Source organism: Branchiostoma lanceolatum, chromosome 12 (assembly GCF_035083965.1).
Source record: "Branchiostoma lanceolatum isolate klBraLanc5 chromosome 12, klBraLanc5.hap2, whole genome shotgun sequence".
NCBI classification, from domain to species: Eukaryota; Metazoa; Chordata; class Leptocardii; order Amphioxiformes; family Branchiostomatidae; genus Branchiostoma; species Branchiostoma lanceolatum.
This window is the reverse complement of record NC_089733.1, coordinates 14024879-14049186: the sequence shown is the minus strand read 5'-3', so window position 1 is coordinate 14049186 and position 24308 is coordinate 14024879. Positions and strand designations below refer to the sequence as shown.

The 24308-nt window shown below is 43.6% G+C and overlaps 1 protein-coding gene across 4 annotated transcripts; it reads left to right on the top strand.

Moving 5' to 3' along the window:
• The first annotated feature begins 1170 nt into the window (after positions 1 to 1170).
• On the top strand, positions 1171 to 22646 carry LOC136446040 (uncharacterized). Of its 4 annotated transcripts, XM_066444314.1 has the most exons (5): positions 1171 to 1325; positions 2181 to 2335; positions 15872 to 16564; positions 18626 to 18762; positions 19522 to 22646. In XM_066444314.1, exons 3-5 carry the CDS (start codon positions 15885 to 15887, stop codon positions 19806 to 19808), a joined length of 1104 nt encoding a protein of 367 aa, XP_066300411.1. In that variant the 5' UTR covers positions 1171 to 1325; positions 2181 to 2335; positions 15872 to 15884; the 3' UTR covers positions 19809 to 22646. The 4 variants fall into 4 exon arrangements, with proteins under 4 accessions (XP_066300411.1, XP_066300412.1, XP_066300414.1 ...); XM_066444315.1 differs by lacking the exon at positions 1171 to 1325 and having other exon boundaries at positions 2079 to 2335; XM_066444317.1 differs by lacking the exons at positions 1171 to 1325; positions 2181 to 2335 and adding an exon at positions 12050 to 12132.
• The last annotated feature ends 1662 nt before the right edge of the window (positions 22647 to 24308 follow it).

Genomic DNA, 24308 nt, shown 5'->3' with positions numbered 1-24308 from the left:
TAATTGAAACGTTAAGTGAAACATGTAACGTTACATGTTTGATTGTAATTTTTGGAATTGTTCTGTCACGTAACAGTTTTGCATGTATCATCAACTTACAAATATCAGAACTGTGACAGAAGGTATTAGCACATCTGGTACATTCGTTTGAACCTATCAATCTATGAAGCTCACTTATCAAAATGATAAGGTTTTTGCTAACGTTGTTTCCGGGAAGAAAAGTTCGCTTGCGTTCACTCGCGCCTGTATGTGCGTACGTGTGTGTGTGTGTGTGTGTGTGTGTGTGTGTGTGTGTGTGTGTGTGTGTGTGTGTGTGTGTGTGTGTGTGTGTGTGTGTGTGTGTGTGTGTGTGTGTGTGTGTGTGTGTGTGTATGCCGGTGTGCATGTGTGTTTGTGTGCGTCTGTGTGTGTGCGTCTGTTTGTTTGTTTCTGTGCATGTGTGCGTGTGTGTGTGTGTGTGTGAGAGAGAGAGAGAGAGAGAGGGAGAGAGAGAGAGAGAGAGAGAGAGAGAGAGAGAGAGAGAGAGAGAGAGAGAGAGAGAGAGAGAGAGAGAGAGAGAGAGAGAGAGAGAGAGAGAGAGAGCGCGAAAGCGTCTTGTAGAGACTACACTCGCGGTGCCTCCCCCTGCCCGTCAGCCTGTCTTCGTCGCTCTGACATCTCTTCACCGCAACAACAAACAGGTCCACGACTCGGACAACCCCGGGCTAAATTTGGCCACCCAACATTCCCTTTTGTTGAACAGCCTTGTCAAGACTTCCGCTTAAATCACCGACACATCAAATAGGTTTTCATGGTGAAGTTGTTTCCATTGTCATCAAGGACATGACACAATGCCGCAGCAGAAAAGAAGTGTGTTGTATAACACTAAATCAAGGTTTTCTCTTCCTGCCGCGCGCTCAAACAGGTGATAAATTTACCGAACTGCCGGTCAACTACTCAAGTTTGCCGCTGGGCAGGAGAGACCTTGTCCTAGACGCGTGGGCGATTCCTTCAGTTCTAGGAAGCGTGAAAATCAAAGAATCGTCATTGTCGGGAGGGTCTAAAGGGGGTTCGATACACCCAGCGGAAGCAGTTCACTGATCTGCTTATCGTAGAAGAGATGTAAGTGATAGGTAACAAGTAAACCACTGGAATACCCTCCTCTTGTGAGTGATGAGGGAGAAGTGTGGCAGGTAATCCTTCAAGAGACGGCGGATGAGGATATAAAGGGGGCTCTCAGTGCAGCTGTTCTCAGTTTTACCGAACTGAGCCGGAGAAGAAGAGATCGACTCTACGGGACGCGAAGACGACATACACCACGAAGACATTGAGAAACACTGGTTAAGGTTGGTATTCTGACTATGTATCTAACAGTAGCTGCAAAATACTGAAAAGAAAACGTTAAATAGCTATCTTCAATTCTGGTATGGGACTTCGTTTTGTGGAGAAATAACTTTTTGTCGTGATTTTTTAGCCTATTACTGACTTGTTGATCAATTCAAGCAATCTGTATTTGTTTCCTGCTGTTTATACTGATAGCGGTCAAGACTGCGAGCACTTACTTTGCAAATTGCAATGAACGTCTCTTTTGGTCTCTCCGTTTGTTATCGAAAATTCTTTATGACATACTGCGGTTGGATCTGGAAATCCTCAAAAGCCACGGACGGATGTTTTCAGTCATGATAGACACAGCTCTAGGCCACCGCCATGTGGAAATCATTCACGAAAATTGGCGGGAAAAATTCATCTTTCACTCAAAAGACTCCACAAATTGTCGAAAGTAGGGGCAACCCTAGGCCTAGAACAAGTAACGCTACAATCTTGCTATGAAATTTAAACGAAGTTCAATGTTTTCCATGTGACGAAACTTGCCGAACTTGGAAACTAGCAGCGATCTAGAGAGATCTGTTTCCCATAATTCCAAATATGGCATGGAACAGATTACACCACTAGACCGTTATCAGCGCAAAGATAAGCTCTCCGTTTGAAGTGAAAGCCATAATTTGTAGTTGTGCTCTCTTTCCTTCGCGCAATTTCTCTGGTATGGCACTCGCTGTCGTCTGATAACAACGACACTCCGCAGAACAAGAATGTAAATACTCGCTATAAATACGGCACAAGGACAGGGTTAGCAAACATCATTGCTAAAGCAGCGGTTGAGGAAACAGTGTGCTAAACGTTGGACATTTCTTCTCTCACAGAGATTCTTCCAGAACCCAGTCGTCTGATCATACCGCACGATTGTCAAACCACCGGAGCGAGCCCTGACGAACACCTGTTTCTGTTACTTCAAGTCGTACCACGCCGGGAAAACACTTCCCTTCAAGACATCTTCTCGGCGTCATCTCCACTAAAGGTAAGAGTACTTATCCTAAAAACGTAGTTGAAACGTTACGGTGTTAGTTGACGATACTAGAAAGTAGGTAGATTACGCAAAGTGTTCATAAAAGGAGTAGGAAAAGGAAGTGAAACGAGTTGCGTAAAGCGTTCCATATGTTCAATGACGTTTCGTAAATTCGACTTCATCCGGACGCGTTGGCGTATGACGTTAGTTCCTACTGCTTTATGTTTGTTTCTACCTTTAAGTTACTATTTATTTCCCGGCTTATGAGTCACAAAAATGTTACAGCATCTTGCGGTAACAACTTTAGGAAGTTTTCGTAACAAAGGAAATCCTCTTCCCATGGCGTTATGACGTGTGGCACAGTTAGGAGGCGTTACGAAAACTATCCGCTTAAAAAAACAAGGTCAAAGTTTACAGAAGAGAATCTATCGGGGCAACTGATGCCAGCTATCGCGTACTTACACAACTACACTCATAAGTTTGTCTTGGTATGTAGGTCGCTGTTGTTCAATGGAACGGCCGCCCCTGGCAACTAAGCTTGCAACCCACTGATCCTCAAAACGTGTTTGAAGCATTTACCTCCTCAGTGTTCTTAAAACTTCGGCTTTTTGGTACTAGCCGTGTCAAGATCTCTCTTTGATCATCCTAATCTTTGAATCCTTTCAACGGTACTTTTTGTGGAAAGCATAATGCTGACTTTCAAACCGGCTTACGGTGTGCATTTGAATTTGAGCCGATTACTTTGCTTTGACTCTGAAAAAAAGATGGCGCTTAGTCTTGTTCCTCATGTTGGCTAATCCCGGCGTTGCTTCAAGAGTGTGTCGGCAATTTTCCGTCAGCTTAGCGTAAATCCCCGAGTTTATCCACAACGCGGTGGTTTCCCCACCCCTGCAGCCCTGCTGTCATTATGTGACCTATCGTCCATCCTAGAGACCTCTCCTCTCACCGCCTGGACCCGATTAGCGCACGTTTGGAACCACTTACCGGTACCTGAGACCGACCGATCACTCAGGAAACCACGGAAGGGTCCCGAAGATTCAAACCACCGATCTTCCCTTACGTCCGGAAACACGTTGTCTAAGAGAGATACTTATATTGACTCTTGTCAGATTTGGTGATGCAAAAATCAATGCAATCCGCGTTGTCCATGGTCTTGGACAATGATATGTGCAACCGTAAAATGTGGACATTTATTAGCTTGATCTGGATCCGATAGGTCGCTGAATGATGATGATAGCTATGATGATGATAGGCACAAAAGCAAATGGTAATCAAATGCCTTCCAGTAAATCTACGCTTCAAGCAGATCATTTATCTTTGGAAAATTACGTCGACACTGTTGTTTGGCTCAGTACTTGATTAGTAGCAGAACGACCACCAAAACAATCGCAGTTATTTTTCCTTTCCAAAATTGTGTTAGGCTTGATGCCAGACCCCGATCTCTGTATAACATATCTATCTCAGGGTCTAACTTGGGAGGGGTATGGGGTAGGGGTTGTTGTAGCCTGGATGCCAGACCCCCAAACTCCCCACAGGATAGAGATTTCAGAGTTTGGGGGTTTGGCATCCAGGCTAGGGCTGTTGCAGCGTTTCGCTTGGGGCATGTTATCCCTAGAGTCGATGAGTTGGACTGTGTAGGTCCTGGAAACAGTCTGGCATCCAGGCTAAAGTTGTGTAAAAAGAACACTAATATCTGTTGGCCTTGTGGTTGTTTTCTCCCACACGGCGATGTGTCGGTGACAGCTCCGCGAACCCTGGCAGCCCTCCATGTCTGCGCTCTCCGGGAGGTACAGACACGGTGGCTTTGACCCAAAACTGCCAACAACCGCAGCCCGGCGCCCACCTGTTACTCAGGAATCTGCGGTGAACTCGCCTTGACGGGCTGTTTCACAAAAAAAAAATGTCCTCGGAGATAAATTCTGTTGTTTGCAGGCATACTCGTCCAAGGGGAGACCAAAACAATCCTCAGGCTAGTTCAAACGTATTACCCTTGGTGGCATTCTAGCAGCCTCTACCAGGCTCCCCGCGATCGCTAGGAAAATAGTAGAAATCGGCCAAATAGAGTGAATAGTACGGGGGTAGTCCGCTATACAGTGAAGCTCAATAGACTCGTATTGAGCTTCACTGTATAGCGGACTACCCCCGTACTATTCACTCTATTTGGCCGATTTCTACTATTTTCCCAGTGATCGCGCGGAGCCTGGTAGAGGCTAGCATTCTAGGGTCTTCTAGATCAGTGGGCCAGGGCTCCGATTTGGTCGCGAGCAGGAGTATGGGAGCCCCGGTAGACTAGATAACTAACTAGGATGACACCGAGTCTACGAGCATACAGGGATTGGGTTAAACCTGTACGTGAGGGAATGATTAAAAATATGAAAGAATTGGCACAAATAAGGATCCTTTAAAAATCTACCAAAGAGCTACAAAAAAGCTATACACTTTTTTGGTCTGAAAGTCATTTTACACCCTCCCCTATCAGGCTATCTTTAACCCTATACAGACCGCGGGGTGCTTTTGAGGCCCGCGCCAACTTTGATGTCGCATAACTCCTGAACGGCTTATGGTAGAGCCGCCAAATTCGATGACTTTTCCTAAAAGTTATTTAGTAACCATTTCATATTACTTATATAAGTTTAAAATTTTTCGTATTTCGTATTTCGTATTTATGACACTTAAAATGTCATATTACACATATTTCAGTTATACACCATCCTCCAAAAATTTGGGGGTCATACGATAAGTAGTTTAGGAGTTATAGGGGTCCGAAGAAGAGGGCCTCAAAAGCCCGGTCTGAATAGGGTTAACGTTTATCCCTATTGTGTCAATGCGATCGAACAGCCATCAGAGAAAATGTTCAGATAATTTCAAACGGAAGGACGTTATTAAGTGGTCGATCCATCTTTGATTCAACGCTCGTCAGGTTTTTAGGTTAAAAGCGCAATTTGCCGAAATCATTATAATCCGAGCTCCATTAACTATAAAAGTGCTGGCTAGAAATTTCTTCCTTCGTCGTGTGCTAAATGTGAAAACCTTGAGATAAACCATCATGGTGTGCTAAATTTAATGTTAAAACCTTGAGAAACATCTACATCGTGTGCTGAATGAAGCTTGATTTTTGTATACCAGCCAAATTAGATAGAATACATTTTTTTCTAAGAGTATCTGTTGAGCCACCATCCTATCGATAAAACCTTGAGTAACCTCATTTTCAAATTCTTCTAACGTACCACCGGCAAGATGCTCTCTCCTAACCATATGCACCTTTCCCCTTTGATTTCAAATATAATTACACTGTACAGATTACATGTAAAAGATTGCCAAATGGATTGCATCCTTTTTGAAGCTTTCACGTGCAACCATTGATCGGCGTATTGATTTTCCATCGATAAACTAAAAAAATCTCATTTTCACTGCACAGTGTCCCCTTATTAAGGCATTAATGTCATTCAATACTGTGTCATGACGTGGGACTTAATTAGGTAAAGACTATTAGCGATATTTGTTAATTGTCGCATCGATCGGCACTTTGATCATTGAAACTGTTGCAACCCAATTTCAAAATACTTTAACTACATGTATGCCGTCATTTTGGTCATTTATTGGTTATAAAGTTTTTGAAGATGCGAAAAAAATATCCTTTAGATGCGGTGGCATCTTTTAATCTAAAATACTTTTAACATGCCTACCCACCTACGTACTTTAACACCTCAATTTTCGATTGCTGGCTATTTTATCCAGTTAGTAAGGTGCATTTGCACACCCTTCAGTTCTGATATACGAGTAAATACATAAAGATAGTAAAAAAAAAATATTTCTGCATTTTTTCATTGTGATAAGGAGAATATAGGTTCACTTCCGTTCAAATGACAGTCTTGAGAGATGATCTGCTAATTTTGGGCAACCATACATCATTATCATGTGAACGTTTTGATTGGGTTTTGTGGATAACGAAGTTATCTGTCTTCATGAATCAAATGCCTGTGTGGTACAGTAGTCTCTATCTAGCAAACTAACTACGCTGGTTGTAGGGAAAATAAGTATTGACTTTAATATAAAACTATATATGCTCGAAGGCTAATTGCAAACCAAGCAAAACAGTGGTATATAACGTATGTATACTTAACAGAGAAGGAAAATGAAACATATAAATGAATTACTTGTAAACGTGAAATGACAACTATTCTAAATCAATTTCTACTCTTTGAAGAGTTTGACTTCTTTTCTGCGCATGTAGTGGGAGAAGAATTCTCTAATATGTTGGCATAATTTTCCCGGTGAGTTTAATTGGCCACAATAGGGCTTCATTGGCCACAATAGGGCTTCATTGGCCCGCACCCTTACCGTGGGCTCACTCCCCTGCCCAATTATTAACCCCATCTTTTATGAATTCTACTATCCATCACCCATTAGGTAAACCTGGTGGAGGCTATTAGGGAAGCCTGGTGGAGGCTAATGGTACAATATTATCCATTTATCAGCAGACCAGACTTCCTGGACTCTAAGTGACACAGGAAACTTCAGTCATGAATCTGCTTTGTTGCAATAACACAGTTGTTAGATGTGCAAGCCCGGCCACCCACCACTTTGTAGCGTCTATAACTCACCAAATATTCCAAATACTTACCAAGAAGTCTTTTTATCTTGTTATTTGGGCAGCCCCTTTTCGGAAACTATAATACGAGGTGCGGAAAAAGTGTACAACTTGCCTGAAAAGAAGGGCAACTACCGAAAAAAAACACAAGTCGAACACATGTAATAGTCAGAACGAATAGACGAATGACAGAAATTTAAAACGTCAATGACCTTGCACATGCCAATTAGCTCGAATATCTTAGTTTCAGTTCAGTTAATCTGCATGATATCAAGAGGAGAACCTTAAGGTTTGGACCTCCGCACTCTTCCTGATCTTGACCCGACCAATGTCATTTCAGGTCATGCGGTGTATGCTGGGTAAAATGTAGCCATGTGCCATGTGTATAGCGGTGCACGTGGTATCGTAGGTTCTTTAACATATTTGCAGCCAGAAGGTCATATTCAAAAAGATAAGCAGGAACGTCTGGCTGCTCTGCCCTTTCTCTGCGTCACCTTTCGTTACGTCACGTACTGACGTAAGCAAGCGCGCACCTCGCACGACACGATGGGATACGCACGCAAAGGTGTCCGCGCCCCCCTCCCCACCAGCCTCCTCCCCAAGTGTTCTGTTATTGCTGTGCAGGTCTCGGTGACCTGTATCTGCTGTGCCCCGAGGCAGGGTGAGATCCTACTGACCCCCTGATGGTCTGGCTTCTCTCAGACAAGAGCGGTGTCGACATTCTTAGAACTGTTCCCGATAAAACACCGGCGAGAGGAAATTGAGCTGAGAGCCCGGCAAAATATATCGTCAGCACATACCCCGGATGTTTCACCAACCGTAAACAGCGTAGATTAGGTTACCTCGCGCACGAAGAATGGAATGGCATTTTGGACTCACTTTATTTTAGACTTCAAATCGTATATACACAAATATGCGCAACTTTCCCCCACCCAGTTTCTCCTTTATTGCCTCTTATCACCCACTTGTTGCACTAGACCCTTTACCATACGTCACGGCCACAGTCACGGCTTGACTGTGGGCATGAATGACTCCCAGTCCCAACGGTTGCAAAGACCGTATCCAACTGGCAGCAATATTTTTTCTTTTGCAATGACCGTGCCTGACAACTTCTGTGGCTGACTGGAGCTTTTCTGGCTAGCTTGTACGATTTTGGCACCGTGGAGATCTGCTTGGAGATGATCAGTGATTTCGTGACTTTACTGTGACTGATATCTAGATATTGATCAGTCCAATAGACTCTAAAGGCCGAGATAGTAGTTATTCGGACGACATGTTGCCATTCAAATTGTTTAGTTATAATCGAATGAGTTATAGACTCAAATCACTCATGGTATTAAAAGGCATTTGGCTCTGTAAAATAGATTGAAAATGTATTCTATGAGTATAATGTGAAATAAGGACATGTTATTGCAGTCACACGGGATATATGGGACTTGCAGGTTCTGTGATGTTCAACAACTTCAAATGCAAACATTGTTAAATCTTAACCGGCCTACACAACCTTTCATTGGCTTTAACCATACCAGTTTTTCTGAATCTTTGACTGATAACTTAACCCAAGTAACCTTTACTAGTTTGCATGGGTTTTCTTATAAAGTTCTATTCAAATAGAATACCTGAGACAGACCCCAATGCTCTTGCAGCAAGTCCACGAACGTGTGTGCACTTATATGAGTTATAACAAACATGCTGTCCTAACGTAACCTCCTAAACCAAGTAGAAAGATGCAAAATATACTTTACTATAGACACGACATCACTAGACTCTAAAAACAGACACTTCTTTCACTAATTGCTTTGGTCACGTGTTTGTAGTATAACGTGATGGGAACAATGAGAGATGGTCCCATGCAAGAAAGACTGCAAAGACACGAAATGTTCTGTTCGTGTTTAAAAAAAATAGGTCAGAATAGGTACAGTGGCCAATGATGTTTACCAACGCAACGGTTATGGCCTTTTTTTACGATTAGCCGAACCTTCCAGAGCTGATACCGCCTACTCCTAACGGATTTGTTCATGGCGTCTTTCCCTAATCCACAGCTGTTGACCTTTCTTGAACAACCTTCACTCTGTTGACTGAAGCTTCTCGATCCTTAAGCTTGAAAAGGTTTGATCCCAGCGTAAAGCTGAGACAAATCCTTCTCGTGTAAATACCGTCCGAGACCACCTCCGTACTAAGCCGGTACACGTGTGATCGAGGCCGCCAGGGACCCGCCAGGTGCCCCGGTGCCCGCGGCTGAAGTACCCGCCTCATCAGCACAATTTTGCGTGAGCCGCTGCGGCAGATGCAGGCAGAGATATCAATCTGTCCGCACCATCAACATCAAGTCTGGATAGAAATGCTTGTGGACAAAATGTGTGATGGTTCTCTCTCTCCACCACACCTTTTTGTAACCTCTTCTCTTCGTCATCTGATTTGTAAGTGCCAACCTGATATTGCACATTCTGAATTCAGCTGCTCTTTACTTGATTCACATAACTCTCTGGTTTTGGTATATTTGGTAATTTTGCGGTCATAGATAGCAGTAATCTTTGTGGTAATTCTCTATGGAAAATCTTGGTCATTTCCTTTTCCATTTTCTTGCTTTTCGTTGATAACCACGCACCTTATGTTGAAACATATATATACTCATGGACTACCATACCAAAACGCAATCTCTATAACTGCCCTAAAGCAGTTAAGGTGAATGCTTACACAAGCCTCGTAAGGCCCCACCTAGAGTACTTCAGTGCTGCCTGGGACCCTTACCACAAAGAGCATATTTCTAAGCTAGAATCCGTCCAGAAAAGAGCGGCTAGATTTGTCACAAACTCATATTACACCTATGATAGTACTACTAAACTTGTTTCCGATTTGGGATGGGATACTAAAGGATAGAAGGACAGCTAGTAGACTTACAGTTCTGCAAAAGGCAAGACACCATAAGATAGCCCTACCGGTCGAAGGTCATCTGTCACCTGCACCGCGCCAATCGCGACACTCAAACCAAAATTCATATAAGAGTATACCATTCCACAAAGACTGTTACAGATATTCTTACTACCCTCGTACTGTGAGGGAATGGAATTTACTGCCACAAGAGGTCACGGAGACAACTGATCCTCCCAAGTTCAAGGAGGCGGTGCTCCAGCACCTCAGAGGACAATAAGCGCAGCGCACTCCCCTAGACGCTTTACCCCAACAAGAGGGGTGTTGTCTAGTAACAGATCAAGATCAAGACATCTAGTCGCTCCTAATTTCTGTTGCCCTCTTGTCTCATCATCTATCGACCATCTTTCAAGAGCCATTCTTCGTTTGCTCTTGCAGCCACTTCCCATTCTTGCATGCGTTCATTTCCATGGATGAATCACGTTTTGGAGCGTGATTCCCTTTCATTGTTGACGTGCGGAATTCTGGATACTTAAGTCATAATTGCTACTGAATGCCCACTTGAACCTGTGGTTTGAACACCAATGGGCCGTGAAGATGTCATGTTTCAACTGCGCTCAAAAGAATGGCAGAATGGCGTCATCGTCGTTTTTAAATTTCTATTCAATTGCATGTATAATTTGTTGTAATTCTTGCATCCTGGACCATACCCTTGCAATTTCATACGACGTGCGAAAAACCTGTTCACCAGTTTGTACGGGCCGGCTTAGGGCTATTCGGAGAACTTCTTGGCGTTGCAAGACCTACCCACAGGTAGAAAATACCAATGTGACACGATGCGGGAATTTTTAGTTCAGTAGACTTGACTAGCCCAACTTAAGAGACTAATGAAAAGAGTTTATATTCACCATAGGCGATCCGGAAGTTTGCAATTGGTCTATGCAATGGAAAAAAGTCTGAAGCAAAACCTGCCCCTGCAGTTCCAAAAAAGCCGCCAGGGGGCCCAAACCTATAGCACTTACTCTCTGTCCAAAGAGCTACCTACCACTCAAAAATCAGTTCCATAGCATGTCCAGAACACGAGATATCAAAACAGGAAATTCCGCTGCAGTACCGTGACAAGCCGCTAGGTTACCCAAAATCTAATCACTTCTAGGCCTCATCAAGACCTACCCACCCACCAAATATCAAGACAATCCATCCAAGCCTTCTTGAGTTATGGTGGTCAATTACAAACACACACACATACAAACGCTACCCTCTGCATAACCTTCTCGGCGAAGGTAAAAATACAATGTGTACAAATAAAGCATACTGTGTAGTACATGTTTGCGCGTTAGCAGCGCACCGCGGAAGCATTGCACTATGCATGGCTCGAACAGAATAGGTCTTGACGGTCTGTATGCCTTTGATTTTCCGTGAGGCGTAGCGAGCCCACCCTAAGTCAATTAAGCGTTGGCGGTACATTATTTGTAAAGCTTAATTAGTCACATTAATTTTACCTAACAATTATATGTGTTGTCCTGAGTTCATCATTAAGCGTATTTGTAAAATTCTTCGTTACACGTTATTCGAAGATTGTTGGTATCACGTAGTTAAACGTCAGCTGGCCAAAGGTAACTATGATATATACCGGGTATATTTAAGACTAGCACAGAATGCACCGCCGCCAGATGAAAGGTGTAAAGGGCAGTTTTAGATCATACCCCCTATCCCAAAGTATGCCCCGGGGTAGAGTCTACATTGTACCCCCGGGTATTCTTTTGGCTAGCCCAGACCCCCCCCCCCCCCCTCCCAAGATTAAAGGTGTAATGGTCGATACCCAAAGGAACAGCGCTTTTTGGGGGGGGGTTGAATTCCGAGGTCAGCAACTACTAAGTACTACATATTTACTTTTAAGACAGGTGGGGGCAAAGGCATGAAAGTTACGAAAGCAAGATGACGCTTTACAACTGCCGCAATCGACTCAAAACGAGCAATTTTTCAAAATTTTTCGCCTTTTTTAGGCAATTTTGCTGTAGTGTGGTCAGGAGATGCACTGTGCGGTCAGGAAATAAGACCGTGCGGGCAGGAGCTTGACCGTGCGGGCAGGAGCTTCACTTATACGGGGGTGGATGCGAGCTATATAGAGGTGAACCGTGACCGTGCATATACATGCATTGTAAAGACTCTTCTTGCTTTCATGACTTCCGCGCCTTCTCGCCCACCTTTGATCAACATCCGGACCCTCTTTTGCATATAAAATGAGCCCATCCCCACCTTCAACCACGAGGCTCGGCAAGCCACAGGCAAGCACCATGACCCAACGGTCTTACTAAACCCTAAACCAGGTTTGGGTACTGCAACGGTGAGCTGAACTCTCTACTTGGTTTTCTTTGCATGCATGTTCCTTGCTGGATACGTTCTATTCGATTTGACTTCACCCTTCCCCTTTAAAATTTGAAATTGAAGTTTTGTTTGGTAAAGAGAGTAGTCTTTTGAATGAGTACAAAATGAGTAGCATCTACCAAGCCTTACTAAAGCCCGGGTTATACATGAACATGGCCCCCCGACCTTCCTCCGACCTTCCTCCGACCTTCCCCCGACCTTCCCCCGACCTTCCCCCGACCTTCCCCGACCATGATTGGGAAATGTTCGGGAGCTAGGTCGGCTGTGGTCGGCTGGTGTTCGGCTGCGCCAGCCGAATTTTTTTTTTAAATTTTCAAAACGTTCAGCTGTGGACGGGAGGTCTGGAATTGGTTGGCTGGTTGTTGGGAGTAAGTCGGTAGTAGTCAGGGTGTGTTTGAGAGTCAAATTTGATTCTTGATCTAAAACTGGTCTGGTTGCTCCCAACCTACCTACCGCTGACCTTGGCCAGTGGCCGGGAGCCATGTTCAGCTATGTGTAACGTAAAAGTGTACTATAGAAGGCGGTGCCTTCCAAACTTTGGTGTTTTACCTTCCTACCTAAAGGCGAACCACTCATATTGACTAGCCTCCACCAGGCCTTCCTACCAGGGGTATGGATCGTAGAATTCCGCAAAAAAAGGAATGATTGGCCAGCAGAGTCAGTCCGCGTTGATACGCTATGGTGGCCAAACCCTCCTGGAAAATATTCTCCCAACGGCTGGCGTGATAAGTCTGGTAGAGACCACATATTGACACTGACCGTCATAGCGTGCAGACCTACGTGCGAGCTGCTCCCGCGGTATAACAAGTCGCCGCCCTTGGTAGGCGTTTTAGGTTACAAAACTGTGAAAACAAAGCCTAACATAATAACGCTATTAGTCTGTAGAGAAACAACATTCAAATGTAGCGAAATGACTTCTTCTGTGTAGCGAAACGACTTCTACCATATAGCGAAACGATTTTAGCGAACTGGCGACGTAGCAAGACGACCAGTTACCGTTTGTGTGTGTGGCACATTGGTCTGATGCAATGTCAGTACATTCTTACAGGTCGTTACAAAAATCTCAAACACATCTCGATCGAACAAGATAGCATCATGAAACTCAACAGTTCTATGCAGATAATATGTGATTGTTTCTATTTGTTGTAGCCTCCGTCCTGAAGTGGGGTTATTTTGTGTAAGTTTTCGTGTCCTTTTGGATCCATGACAAAAAGACAACCTAAAAACAGTATTTAGGCTACTCGGTCCAGTGTTTACGCGTGTGTGAAGTGAGCTAATTTTAGAACGGTTTCGGTCTATAGGTTCACAACAGCAAACACCTTTTGCATGCCACGTGCGTAATATTGGTTCTGATTGTATTTCTGTGGCCCTGACCGGGCTTCGGGACAGTTTAGGGCTGTTTATTTGGCAACCAAGCGTCCAGGGTGCCACTTACCAGCCCTAGAAGTGTTTTCTGGTTGTTATTCGTCACCGCAAGAGGTTTCGCAGAGGTGGTCACATTATGTGGCGACACGTACCGAAAACCCACGACCACTTCCACAGCCAACAACCGAGCAAAAAAACCGTCGAGGACCTGTCAAACTTTCCAAGTGGCTTGTCAGCAATAATCTTCTCTGCCCATGTGTTTTGTTAACATTCGAGCAAATATTAAAACCTAATATTTTTTAATAGTTGCCTTTGTTGTCCTGTTGGTATGAAGGGTTTGAAGTGAGGCTGACTCCCGGACATGTAGCGTAACGAGAGTGCATGAAGAGTGCGCACATCCTAGTGGGCTCGTGCTCGTGACAGATTTATAGTTCGCCCCGGCAGCCTGCACGGTCTCAGTTCACTCGCGGCGCAGTTCTGAGCGTTTGGTCAGTTTCTAACGAAAGGACCAAACCGCTGACACGGGTTTTCATCCGCAAAAAGACCGTCAGCTCTCAACCCTTCAGCATACTCCTGTCTATCTGCACAGTGCAAGGTAGGAATCACTTAGTACTGATCATTTGGTGGCTTTGCGGTGGGGAAAACACTTATTTCAACTTGAGTGCTCTATTTTAGACCTTGGTAACATTTTCCCACATGCGTTCGACACCACCCCGATGTGGAAGGTCATTCGGTACCGGGCGCATCGGTTGCGCTTCGTGTTTTCAGCTCTATTTTTCTCTTTTAATCCACAACTTGTCGTCAGTAGCTTTATAGATATTGATCCGACTAAGATGACAGGCCAATTGAGACTCAAAATCAAAATTTAATCAAGAAGAAAGGGTTTTAATTGATTGTTTGCGGTGAGGAGACATCAGACTCATTATGGCAGTCAAAGATCGTCACTGCTCTCGTAAAACACTCAGACAATATTTGCAATTGCAATTAGTAGTAACAGGCCACTGTTTCAGACTTAATTGAAAGAAGTATTCGAACTTGGCCGATCCCGTCTGGTATTTCTTTGCCTTGAAACATGGGCGGTCATCATGGTGGTTAAAGATCGTCAGAGCAACATTGCTGACATAAAAGACTCTAGACTAATAGTTTGATTTCAAATGCAATTAGTGGTAACAGGCAGCTACTCCAGACTTTATTGGAAGAAGTCATTGAACTTTCCCACGGCGCCGGTCCCGTCAGGTATTCTTTTGCCTTGAAACTGTTGAATATTAAAAAACTTGGCGGCGTGTTCTCGCCGTCTCGTGCAGAGACATTGACGTAATCAGCCACCAAACGACTAACGACCTTTGGTAAACGCTAGCTCGTGAGACAAGCGATTTTCTCTCACTGAGTACGTCCTACCTACATACAGCTGTATTCGATAGAGTTTACAGAACTTAACAAAAAGGTAGGCGCCAAAGTGACGTCAATGTCTTGCGTTCTCGCGATGTTTATTGCAATCAGCGCACTCAAAATGCGATAAAACACGGGAATTAGACTGAAAAGCTGAGATAAAATGAAATAATGGGCGACGCGCCATCCGTTGGGAGGAATATTGAATATGTACAACCGCGTAAAGTGGGGCAAAGATGAATTATCTAATTGGGAGACCAACCTGTGTGGGTGACTGAAAGTTTGGCATGGAGATATCGGCGAAAGGCTTTACTTCATTCATTTGCCAATCAAACTTCATTTTCTCGCTTAGTGCTGTCTTACATCCCTCCAAGAAGGCTTTTAGCACCTTTTGCCGCTCAGTTGGTTCTGAATTTAGGTTTGTTTGACTTGTACCTTTGGGATTCTGAGCGCGACGAAAAGCTAAGATTCACACTGAGGACCCCATCAGAATGGCATATCCTGTGGTTTTAATGCACCTTTTTCCGGATGAACGTCATTGGCCTTGACTTTGAAGGTTGGCAGCTGATTTCCCACTAGAACATCCCGCCTAAAAAACACAGCATGCATTCAATTCGGCCCATTACGAGTAAGGGTCGTTACCCTGGGGTGCGGATTCGGGCCGCGTGCCGGGGTTACTTCCAACAATTACCGACAGTGGTCTGACGCGCGCACGTCTGCAACTAAGTACGACAAGAATTGCGCGGGTAGCTTTTTTTTCATCCAGGAAACCAAGCGTCACTGTACGGATTAATTACCATAGAGAAAGCAGATGATACGACATTCAGCGGCCGCCTCCGCGTGTATAAATAGGTCATATCCAGATATTTCCGCAGTGGATTTAGTAGTGAACCACCACGAAGCTCTTAAGATTCACGTTCGTTGTCTTTTCTTGTTTTTTACAGACTAACAAACGACATGGCAGCCATTCAGCTCTTCATCTGTGTCGTGATCGTTCAGTGCATCGTGGACTTATCGGGGATATCAGCCTTTCAAGTCGCCGCTTTCAACTTGGATCGGCTCGAGCATGGCCACGTCAGTCTCGAGCAGAACGACATTCCGGAGCCGGAGGAAACTAACGCTCTTCCCGAAGACAACGGGATGAACGACATCGCTATCTCCTCGAGCGAAGCTGAGGCCTTACTCCATCTTCTGGTTGACGTCCATCTCGATCAACATGACCACTCACCAGCGGAAGCCATCGTTCCTCCAGCCGCTGAGATACACCTAGACCCTCTACTGGAGATCGTACCGACCACCGCCAGGCCGGCAGAGCCGGAATCCGACTCGTTCTCCATCGACGCCTACATCAAAGCGTCGGAGCTGTTGGACAAGCTCCAGGCGGATCAGCCGCAGTTCGACTTCCAGCCCATTCACGATAAGCTGAAGGGATCTCCCGAGCCAGAGGAGGTGACAGAGATGATCACATACGTCCGGAACCTGAGAGCAAAGCTGACGAAATACGTCAGGGATACGACCAGCACGTTGGGCAAGTTCAGTCTGCTGGTGTTCGACCCTCCCATCACCGAGGCGAACCTGGCGAACCAGCCCCGCTGGCAGCGAGAGCTCAACGATGCCATGGAGAGGACAAAGGACATGTAAGTTTGCTTCATGTGTGTGTTTCATGGGCTTATACGCCATAAAATTAACCTCATTGCTCACTGCTATTACCTACAACAATTCTAGGAAACTAATCTATTATACAAGTTCTTCAGTAGAATTTCTGACACTTCAGTTTCCTGATATACTCACAGCAGTAAAATTTACATTGGAATTATACCGCATTGGCAATGTTTTTACACGAACACAATTATGTCGAAACTATTCCTTAAGAAAATGATGTTTGGACAGGGAGACTCAGAGCATGAAGTTATTTTAGGCCCGACTGAAATGAAGGCGTTCACTAATTAAAACATTCTAAATCACATCATTTTCATCATCAAATCATTTTTCGTTTAGTGTTAAAGACCCACTATGTAGTTTAAGGCCAATACAGAAAGTAGATTTTCCTACTGTTTCTTTGCATAGCAAGCTTTATCAGCTCTATAGAATTGCTTACAGATATTCAGGAAGGGAGGTTACAACATTACTGCACCATACAAACAACTTTAAAAAACTGTTATCCTCCATCCAAAACAACACACAGTGTGAAACTAACACATGGCCACACATGGCTTCTGTACTTCTTATCAGGCTGACCGCCCAGCGGGGTGCCTGTTTACAGTTCACCAGTTTCTGTAAAAAATCATCCTTACCAGAGTTCTTGCAGTTTTGAAGGGAAAATAACCACACTTTATTGATACCCTTCAAAGCAGACTCTCTAGAATAAATTAATAATTGTATTCTACCCTCTTGGAAAAAGAGTGTTTCCAAAGAAGAAGAGCTTCATGGCATCTGGCAGTCTAAAGTGTGCCTAAGTGATTAGACCACCATGGGGGTCCTCCAGTGCACTGGGATGTTGTTGTTTATCTACTATGAAGGTGGTGTCCGGGAGTTTTTGTTTTGTTTTTGTTCAGTTCACAAATACCAAAAATAGACGAAATAATGAAGAAAATATGCCGAAAAGGGGTTGCACATGTTAGTACCTGTCATTAACATTAAGATTTGTTCACAAGAATATTTTCAATTTTTGTGCCAAAATCCTACATAGTGGGCCTTTAAAGGTTTAATATGTAAATGTATTATGCAAGGTAATAATTAAAAAATGTGTTACATGCGCTTCTTCAAATGTCACATGAAAAAGCCTTAATGTCGCTCAAAGGTTAGGACAAATGTCACCTCACGACTCTTACCAATAACAGTATTTTGTTGCTTCTGTACTATTTCTAGAATTGACCATCTGCAATTTCTTTAACTAACAGTCCTTGAACATTTACCGTATACACTTCATCGCACAACAGTACCTACTGAAGAATCTGGACTTTTGTCTTAACAGTTTTTGTATCTGTTATCATTGAAATGTTTGACTGTTATGTAATATTTTTCCATGCTGTACAAGCGGCGGCGATATAAGCTACACAACTTATAATTAAGTTCGTCGCTACTCTGTCCTTTTATTCATGTCTTCTGAATAAAAACAACAGTACCCACATTTTCCGTACCCTTTACTTCATTCCTGATCTTTTCCTTCACTTCACAAGCATTACTAATAAGGAAACGGATGTTCTTATCCACAACCTGAAAGAACGCGCCAAGATGTTGTAAGTTTTTTATTGCCTTTCTGAAGGTGGCGTGACGTGATGTGATAGTGTTGGTGGTGACAAAGAGTTGAGGGGACAAGTCTTGAATAGAGCATTTTCAGGTGGCGACATCGCTGTGTCCGCCGCCATGTTGGCGTCCACATTTGCATTTCAGAGAATCGTAGCTCGGACAGAGACTTTCTGACACTCCAAAATAACCTCTCCCAAATACATCACAGAAGAGAAAACAAGAAGAATCAATACAAAATTGCACAATTTTTCTCTCTAAATAATACACTATCAGGGACGCCAAGATGGCGGTCTGCACCTGCCCACTTCATTGGTCCATGTAAAAAGTGACTGAAAATGCTCTATAGTAGAATTTGTTGTTTTCCAAACAGCACTGGCAGCCTAAACTATGTGTATCAATCAGCATTGTGGCAGCACCTTTCTAACTATACCACCATCTTCCATCTGCAGTATTGACGACTTCATCAACAATCTGTACGACATCAAGACGCAGCTGCAGATGGTGGTCATGGAGGTAGCCCGGATGGAGATTCCCATCAGCGAGGTGGTCCTCAAGCCCGCGCCAAGATTTAGAGACGACAGGAAACGTAAGTCTAAAACATTCCTCAATCCTCTTCTGTATCCTCTCATACCAGGCCTAGCCCACCGCTTGTGCATCTCAAGCAACGGTCTTGGCTAACAGCCATACGATCCGTCCGTGTTAGAACTGGCCAACCGTCAGCCAATCAGCCTCTTGGTGATGGAAGGAAAGTTATAAGCCAATCACGTTGCCTTTTGACCGTGAGCGGCGACGTGATTGGCTGGTAACATTCCCTTCAGCACCAAGGTGAGGAAAATCTGATTAACGCTGCAAAAAGGAGTGTAAGCCTAAGTGTAACGAACAGTTTTACCCTCTCATCATCGAGAGTTGAGCGTCAACTTAAAGAAATGGCTCATTGCCGCATTTTGAACAGTATATCTATATAATCAATCAATCAATTTATCACCTTTAAAATGGCGCTCTTCGAAGCATCGACACTGCGTTCAATATGATTTTTTTCAATCGATCCAAGGCTAGGATATTCCCTAGGGTTTAATTTGATTGCTACATTCATGTACCTGGCTAATTAAACCTGCATGGAGTGCATGGTGGGGTAATTAGGCAAATCCTTTGATGACCACATATGGGTTGATTGGAACAAAAAAAAGGACCTAGTCCTACTTTTACTGAAAACGGATAAGGAATGTCGGATCGAATGAAGTCCTGTATTACAACGGTTTTCACAAAGAGCGTTGCCATTTGCTTGAGTTTCTACTTATATCAGACGAATATAATCTGACAGAAAAACATGTCGTACCTTTTACAGGTCAGCCTGTCTCGCCCAAGCCGATCCAGAACCTGTCCGAGTACGCCGAGTGGCTGGTGGACTTCCTGACCAACACCATCCCCACAGCCAACGAGCTGGCGGTGAAGAGCTTCCCCCGGTTCCGCATGGTTCGCGACGCGGACGGCGCGGCCACCCTGGAGGAGGAGCGCGAGCGCTTCACCCGGTCTGTGGACGAGTACCGCGAGTTCTTGGACTTTCTTGGCGAGACGCTTGAGGAGGTGCCTAACGTCAACCCTATGGACCACAAGGAGCCGACACGTGTTTAAAGAACATTTCCTGTTCTTAGATCTCTGCCATATGCTAGGGTCACATTTCAAATCCGGGGCCCGGCCGGGCAGTCTTTGGGAACGAAAAGTATGATATAAAAGACAACAAAAACACAAAACGTACCCAAAATTATTCAAGAGCATAGCTTGTGCAAATTTATTGACATACACTTTGATTTTTCGTTTCCGCAAACAGCCCGGCCGGGTCCCGGTTAGGAAATGTGACCCTAACATTAGTCTGCCTCACCGAAAGGTTTATCGTCCTGACGATGCCCATCCCAAATTAAATGATCTCTTTACTGTTAACTTGAATTTCCCAATATGAGAAAAAAATCTGTGACTAATTTGAGAGCATTATCAAGTATTGAATGCAGTACTATTGAAATTAGATACGAGGCAGACTCTAAATAACCGTTTCGTGAAATTAAGGGGCCGACATAAATGGCGACATATGCATTCATGTAGGACACTGGGGCTGCCTACTTCAAGCTCTCTAAAATGATGCACTGTTTTGTCGCTTCAAAATCAGCAACTGTTGATTATGATATTTTGCTCGAAGAAAAAAGTGACATTGTCGAAACATACAAAAATGCTTTGTTCTTTAGTCATTTTCCATCATTACAAGAAAAAAATATCAATGGTTTATCACCAATTTGCCAAAAGAGGGTCGGAGGTCTAATAGAACACGGAGAACGATTGGTCAAAGCTCACACATACACGGATGTTGTCTATATTGCCATTGATAGGAACAATACCCTGGGATATTTTGTTTCAATTACATTAACAACACACCAATGCAACAGCCCTTGCCAGCCGTATTCAGTTAATCTTAAAAGTAGAACCCGTTTTCTCTAAAGCATAGCAGCCCAGTTGTCTAGTTGCCTGTTCTTTTGAGCAAGCTTTGAACGTTATTTATTTTTTTCATTCATGGTTACAATCTGTTTGGTTAGTTGTAGTAGATATTTATGATATCTTACATAAGGCTGCCTCTACTCAAGATGTAAAATATTCTTTTTTATCTTCTTATGTTGTAAGACCTATGGAGAAAGCTACATTGTATATTCCTTAAACATTATTGTAGATTCTTGTATTTTAGGTAAGATATTTATAGATCTAATATGCCTTAACTGAAAATTAGATGAACCCCTGAATTTTTCATTGTCTCTACGCGGAGGCCCAATGGCTGAGCTAGAACCCAAAGTTCGAAAAGCCGTCAACATATAATAACGGGGTTTCGTAAACTATCTCGGTGTCACATTGCATTTCAGTGGTGACTCGCAATGTGGCGCTTGAATCCTTTTGAAAAATCATATGAAACTTCAATGGATAAAACCCAATCATATATCACACAGCTATCTCTTGAAATTTTAGGGGGATATCTTTCATGCCCTTGCACATTGTAAAAGCTTATCACGTAAGTCAAGGCCAGCAGAGCAGACTATATACTTTGTGCTAGCAATTTTTTTTGTATCAATGTTTTTTTTACTTTGTTTTTATATTCTGTTTTGTACTGCATGATGATCATTAACACTTTGCGGGAAATTGTCGCAAAATTTAACAAACTTTTTTTTTTCTCGCAAACCAACGTTCCTTTCCTCGAAAACGAAAGAGGGTGTTATCAAACTTACGTATGTTAGAGCCCGAGCTGGCCTTGGGTCTCCTGCATTAAAATATCAGCCGTAGGTTACTTTTATATGTATATTGTAGCAAACATTACCTTAGCCTCCGTTGCAGGCTCTGAAGCGGCCTGTTTTGGGGCTAAATAATACACTTTTTGCAGCCAACCCGTAACTATCAGCCACCCCGGCGGCTGATAGTTACGGGCTGGCTGATAGTTACGGGCTGCCTGCAACTGTATTATCTAGCCCCCCAAAAAGCCGCTTCAGAGCCTGCAACGGAGGCTAACATTACCTTATGTATCTGTTAGATATTCAAACTTGAAGTGTGTCTCTGCAGTCCTGGAGACATACACAATAATTGGTTACTTCTTCCTAGGTTTGACATTGTTAATTGTTTTCATCAATACGTTTTTCTGGTACGGTTTGTTGACGAATCATATTTGATTCACAATACATACAAGTACAGTGACAAAGGGACTTGGAAACAAAATTGTAGGTCTTTGTGTTGCAGGTGTTTTCATATTCTTATCTATCTCTAGTGCACTTCCTAAAACCGTTAACTCTAGACTGCTTAAGTCTTGTTTGACCGATACCAGATGACTGGTACCACAATCTTCTGTAACAGCGTAAAAGTCGCCGTAAAACTGCCACTTTTGTATATCACGCCTCCCGGTTACGTTTGCAGCTGTACTAGGATCAAAGGCCGGTGTGATGTTTGTTTCCTTCTTGCACCCCTGAGTCGTTATCTTTATCACAGAGTAGCACTAAAGAGGACCTACCGCCGTACTAGTGCTTACATCATCAATAGTGTTTGTCACTTCATCTGTGTCAGACTTATCAATCCAGATACAACATGCTAGCCTCCGATGCAGACTCCTCCCGTCTGTTTTCTTTTTCAAGTTATTGTTTTTATACTATTACATTTTTTTCTAATTGCTGGCCGGCCAACAACGACCAACAACAAGAAAAATATGTTATAGTAAAACTGGAACTTAGAAAATGAAAAACAGCCGTAAGGAGTCTGCAATGGAGCCTATCAACATGCACTGTGAACCCAAGACAGTAGAAAGACTGCATATGACTATCATGCATGGTCGATTGTTTTCGATCTACAAGCAAAGATATAAAAACAGAAAAGATCAAAGAGGAACATCGGGATCTTTTGGATGTATATTTATGGAAGAACCCTCTAATAAAGATATGCTTCTTTGATCAACAATTCTCTTGTGGTTTACTTTTTTACCGGGTGGTGTCGTCAGTAGGCCGATCAAAATATGAGCATTGGGAGAATGATTAGTATACCAAATACATGTACACTGTAGTATTATTTTTAGAATCATTCAAAATATGATAAAGCATGTAAATCTGAGGACCAAGAAATTAGATTGGCTTGGCATCAGCTTCGAAAGGCTAAGTTAACATTCAGGTAGCATGAGGAAACTATATGTATTATGCTATCAAGCTCAGTTGTGACCTACTGTAGTTCACTACATTGTGTATTGATGCTAACCATCCGTCCAGACCTTTACTATCGTTTTAATGAGTCCCAGGGGAAAGAGCTTCTCAGCTCAGCTGTTGCCAGAGCTAACCCTGTGTCGTGAAGTCGTAACACACGACCTCCGCAGGCACGTGGCCTCGCCTGTTTATATTCGCAGTGGAAATCAACCGTGCATGCGACGATGTGTGTTCATAGGAATATGTTCATATCACATGTACGTTAGACGGCTTGTCATCGTACCAATCCATCGGAAGTTTGGACGATTGCCGGCGGGATATTATAAAAAGACATTGACATTGTGTGTGCAAGGTTTTCAACAGAGACATATAGACACAAATTATACCCCCAATAAGAAATACTATATCATTCATCGAAAGTAAAAAACGACTCACCGATAAGGTGTTGATATGCTAAGATTTGAGAGAAAGATTTCAGATGTGTGCCTCGAAAACATTTTTGAATAATTCTTCTTACAAACTTTAATCGACTTCTCAATGTCCCACAAAGCATACCTGGAGGTACTCGGTATACAAAACATCTTACCGGTGAATCTTGAACTGGTTCAGCTCACTGAAGAGCTAAATCTCCCACTGATCACTGACAGGGAAGACAGAAGCATAAATATATACAGGTTTATTGTAACAGGGGAAATAATACAGTTACAACGTTAGTTCTTTTCGACAAGTGGACAGTGGAACACGGCCTACAGACTGCACTGCTTCTCCGAGTAGTGACAGCTCAGGGGCGCACCTGTGGGAGCCACACGCTCAAATTTCCACCACTTAACGCCCGGACAGACTCTTACAAACATTCATTCTTCCCCCGCACAAAACCCCGAGTGGAACGCCCTGCCTGGCGCGGTTGTCACGGCTCCCACCGTTGAGTCATACCGCGCCAGGCTGGAGGCCTGCCCGCCTTAGCCTGGGACCTCCTCCCCCCCTACCCCGGCGCAAGCTAAACCAGTGGGTGCAGGTACTGAATGACCCGAATGGTCTCATATATGTATGCATATTCAGATTCCCTAGAAACCATCGTGGATTTGCGGTAGTCGCCATTTAATGAGGACAGGTCAAAGACATTGTTGACCTCCATTTCACCCGGCGGACAAATACGCTCCTGATGCGTGAGGTCAGAGGTCAGGACGTCTGAAGTGGTCTGCTGTCGTGTTCGATAAGAGAATTATGCGGAGTATTTCACAGCAGATAAGGTGCGGAATGTGCCTGATTGCTGGTCGTCTGTGGTCGACGAAAACAACATAGACCGTCACATGACCTAGAGAATGCCATACAGTACTGACACATGCTTACGGATCATCCTGGTACCCGACGGCAAACCTATCATAATTTGAATTTCATAGCTCCTGAGTCTCCTCTCCGCAACTAG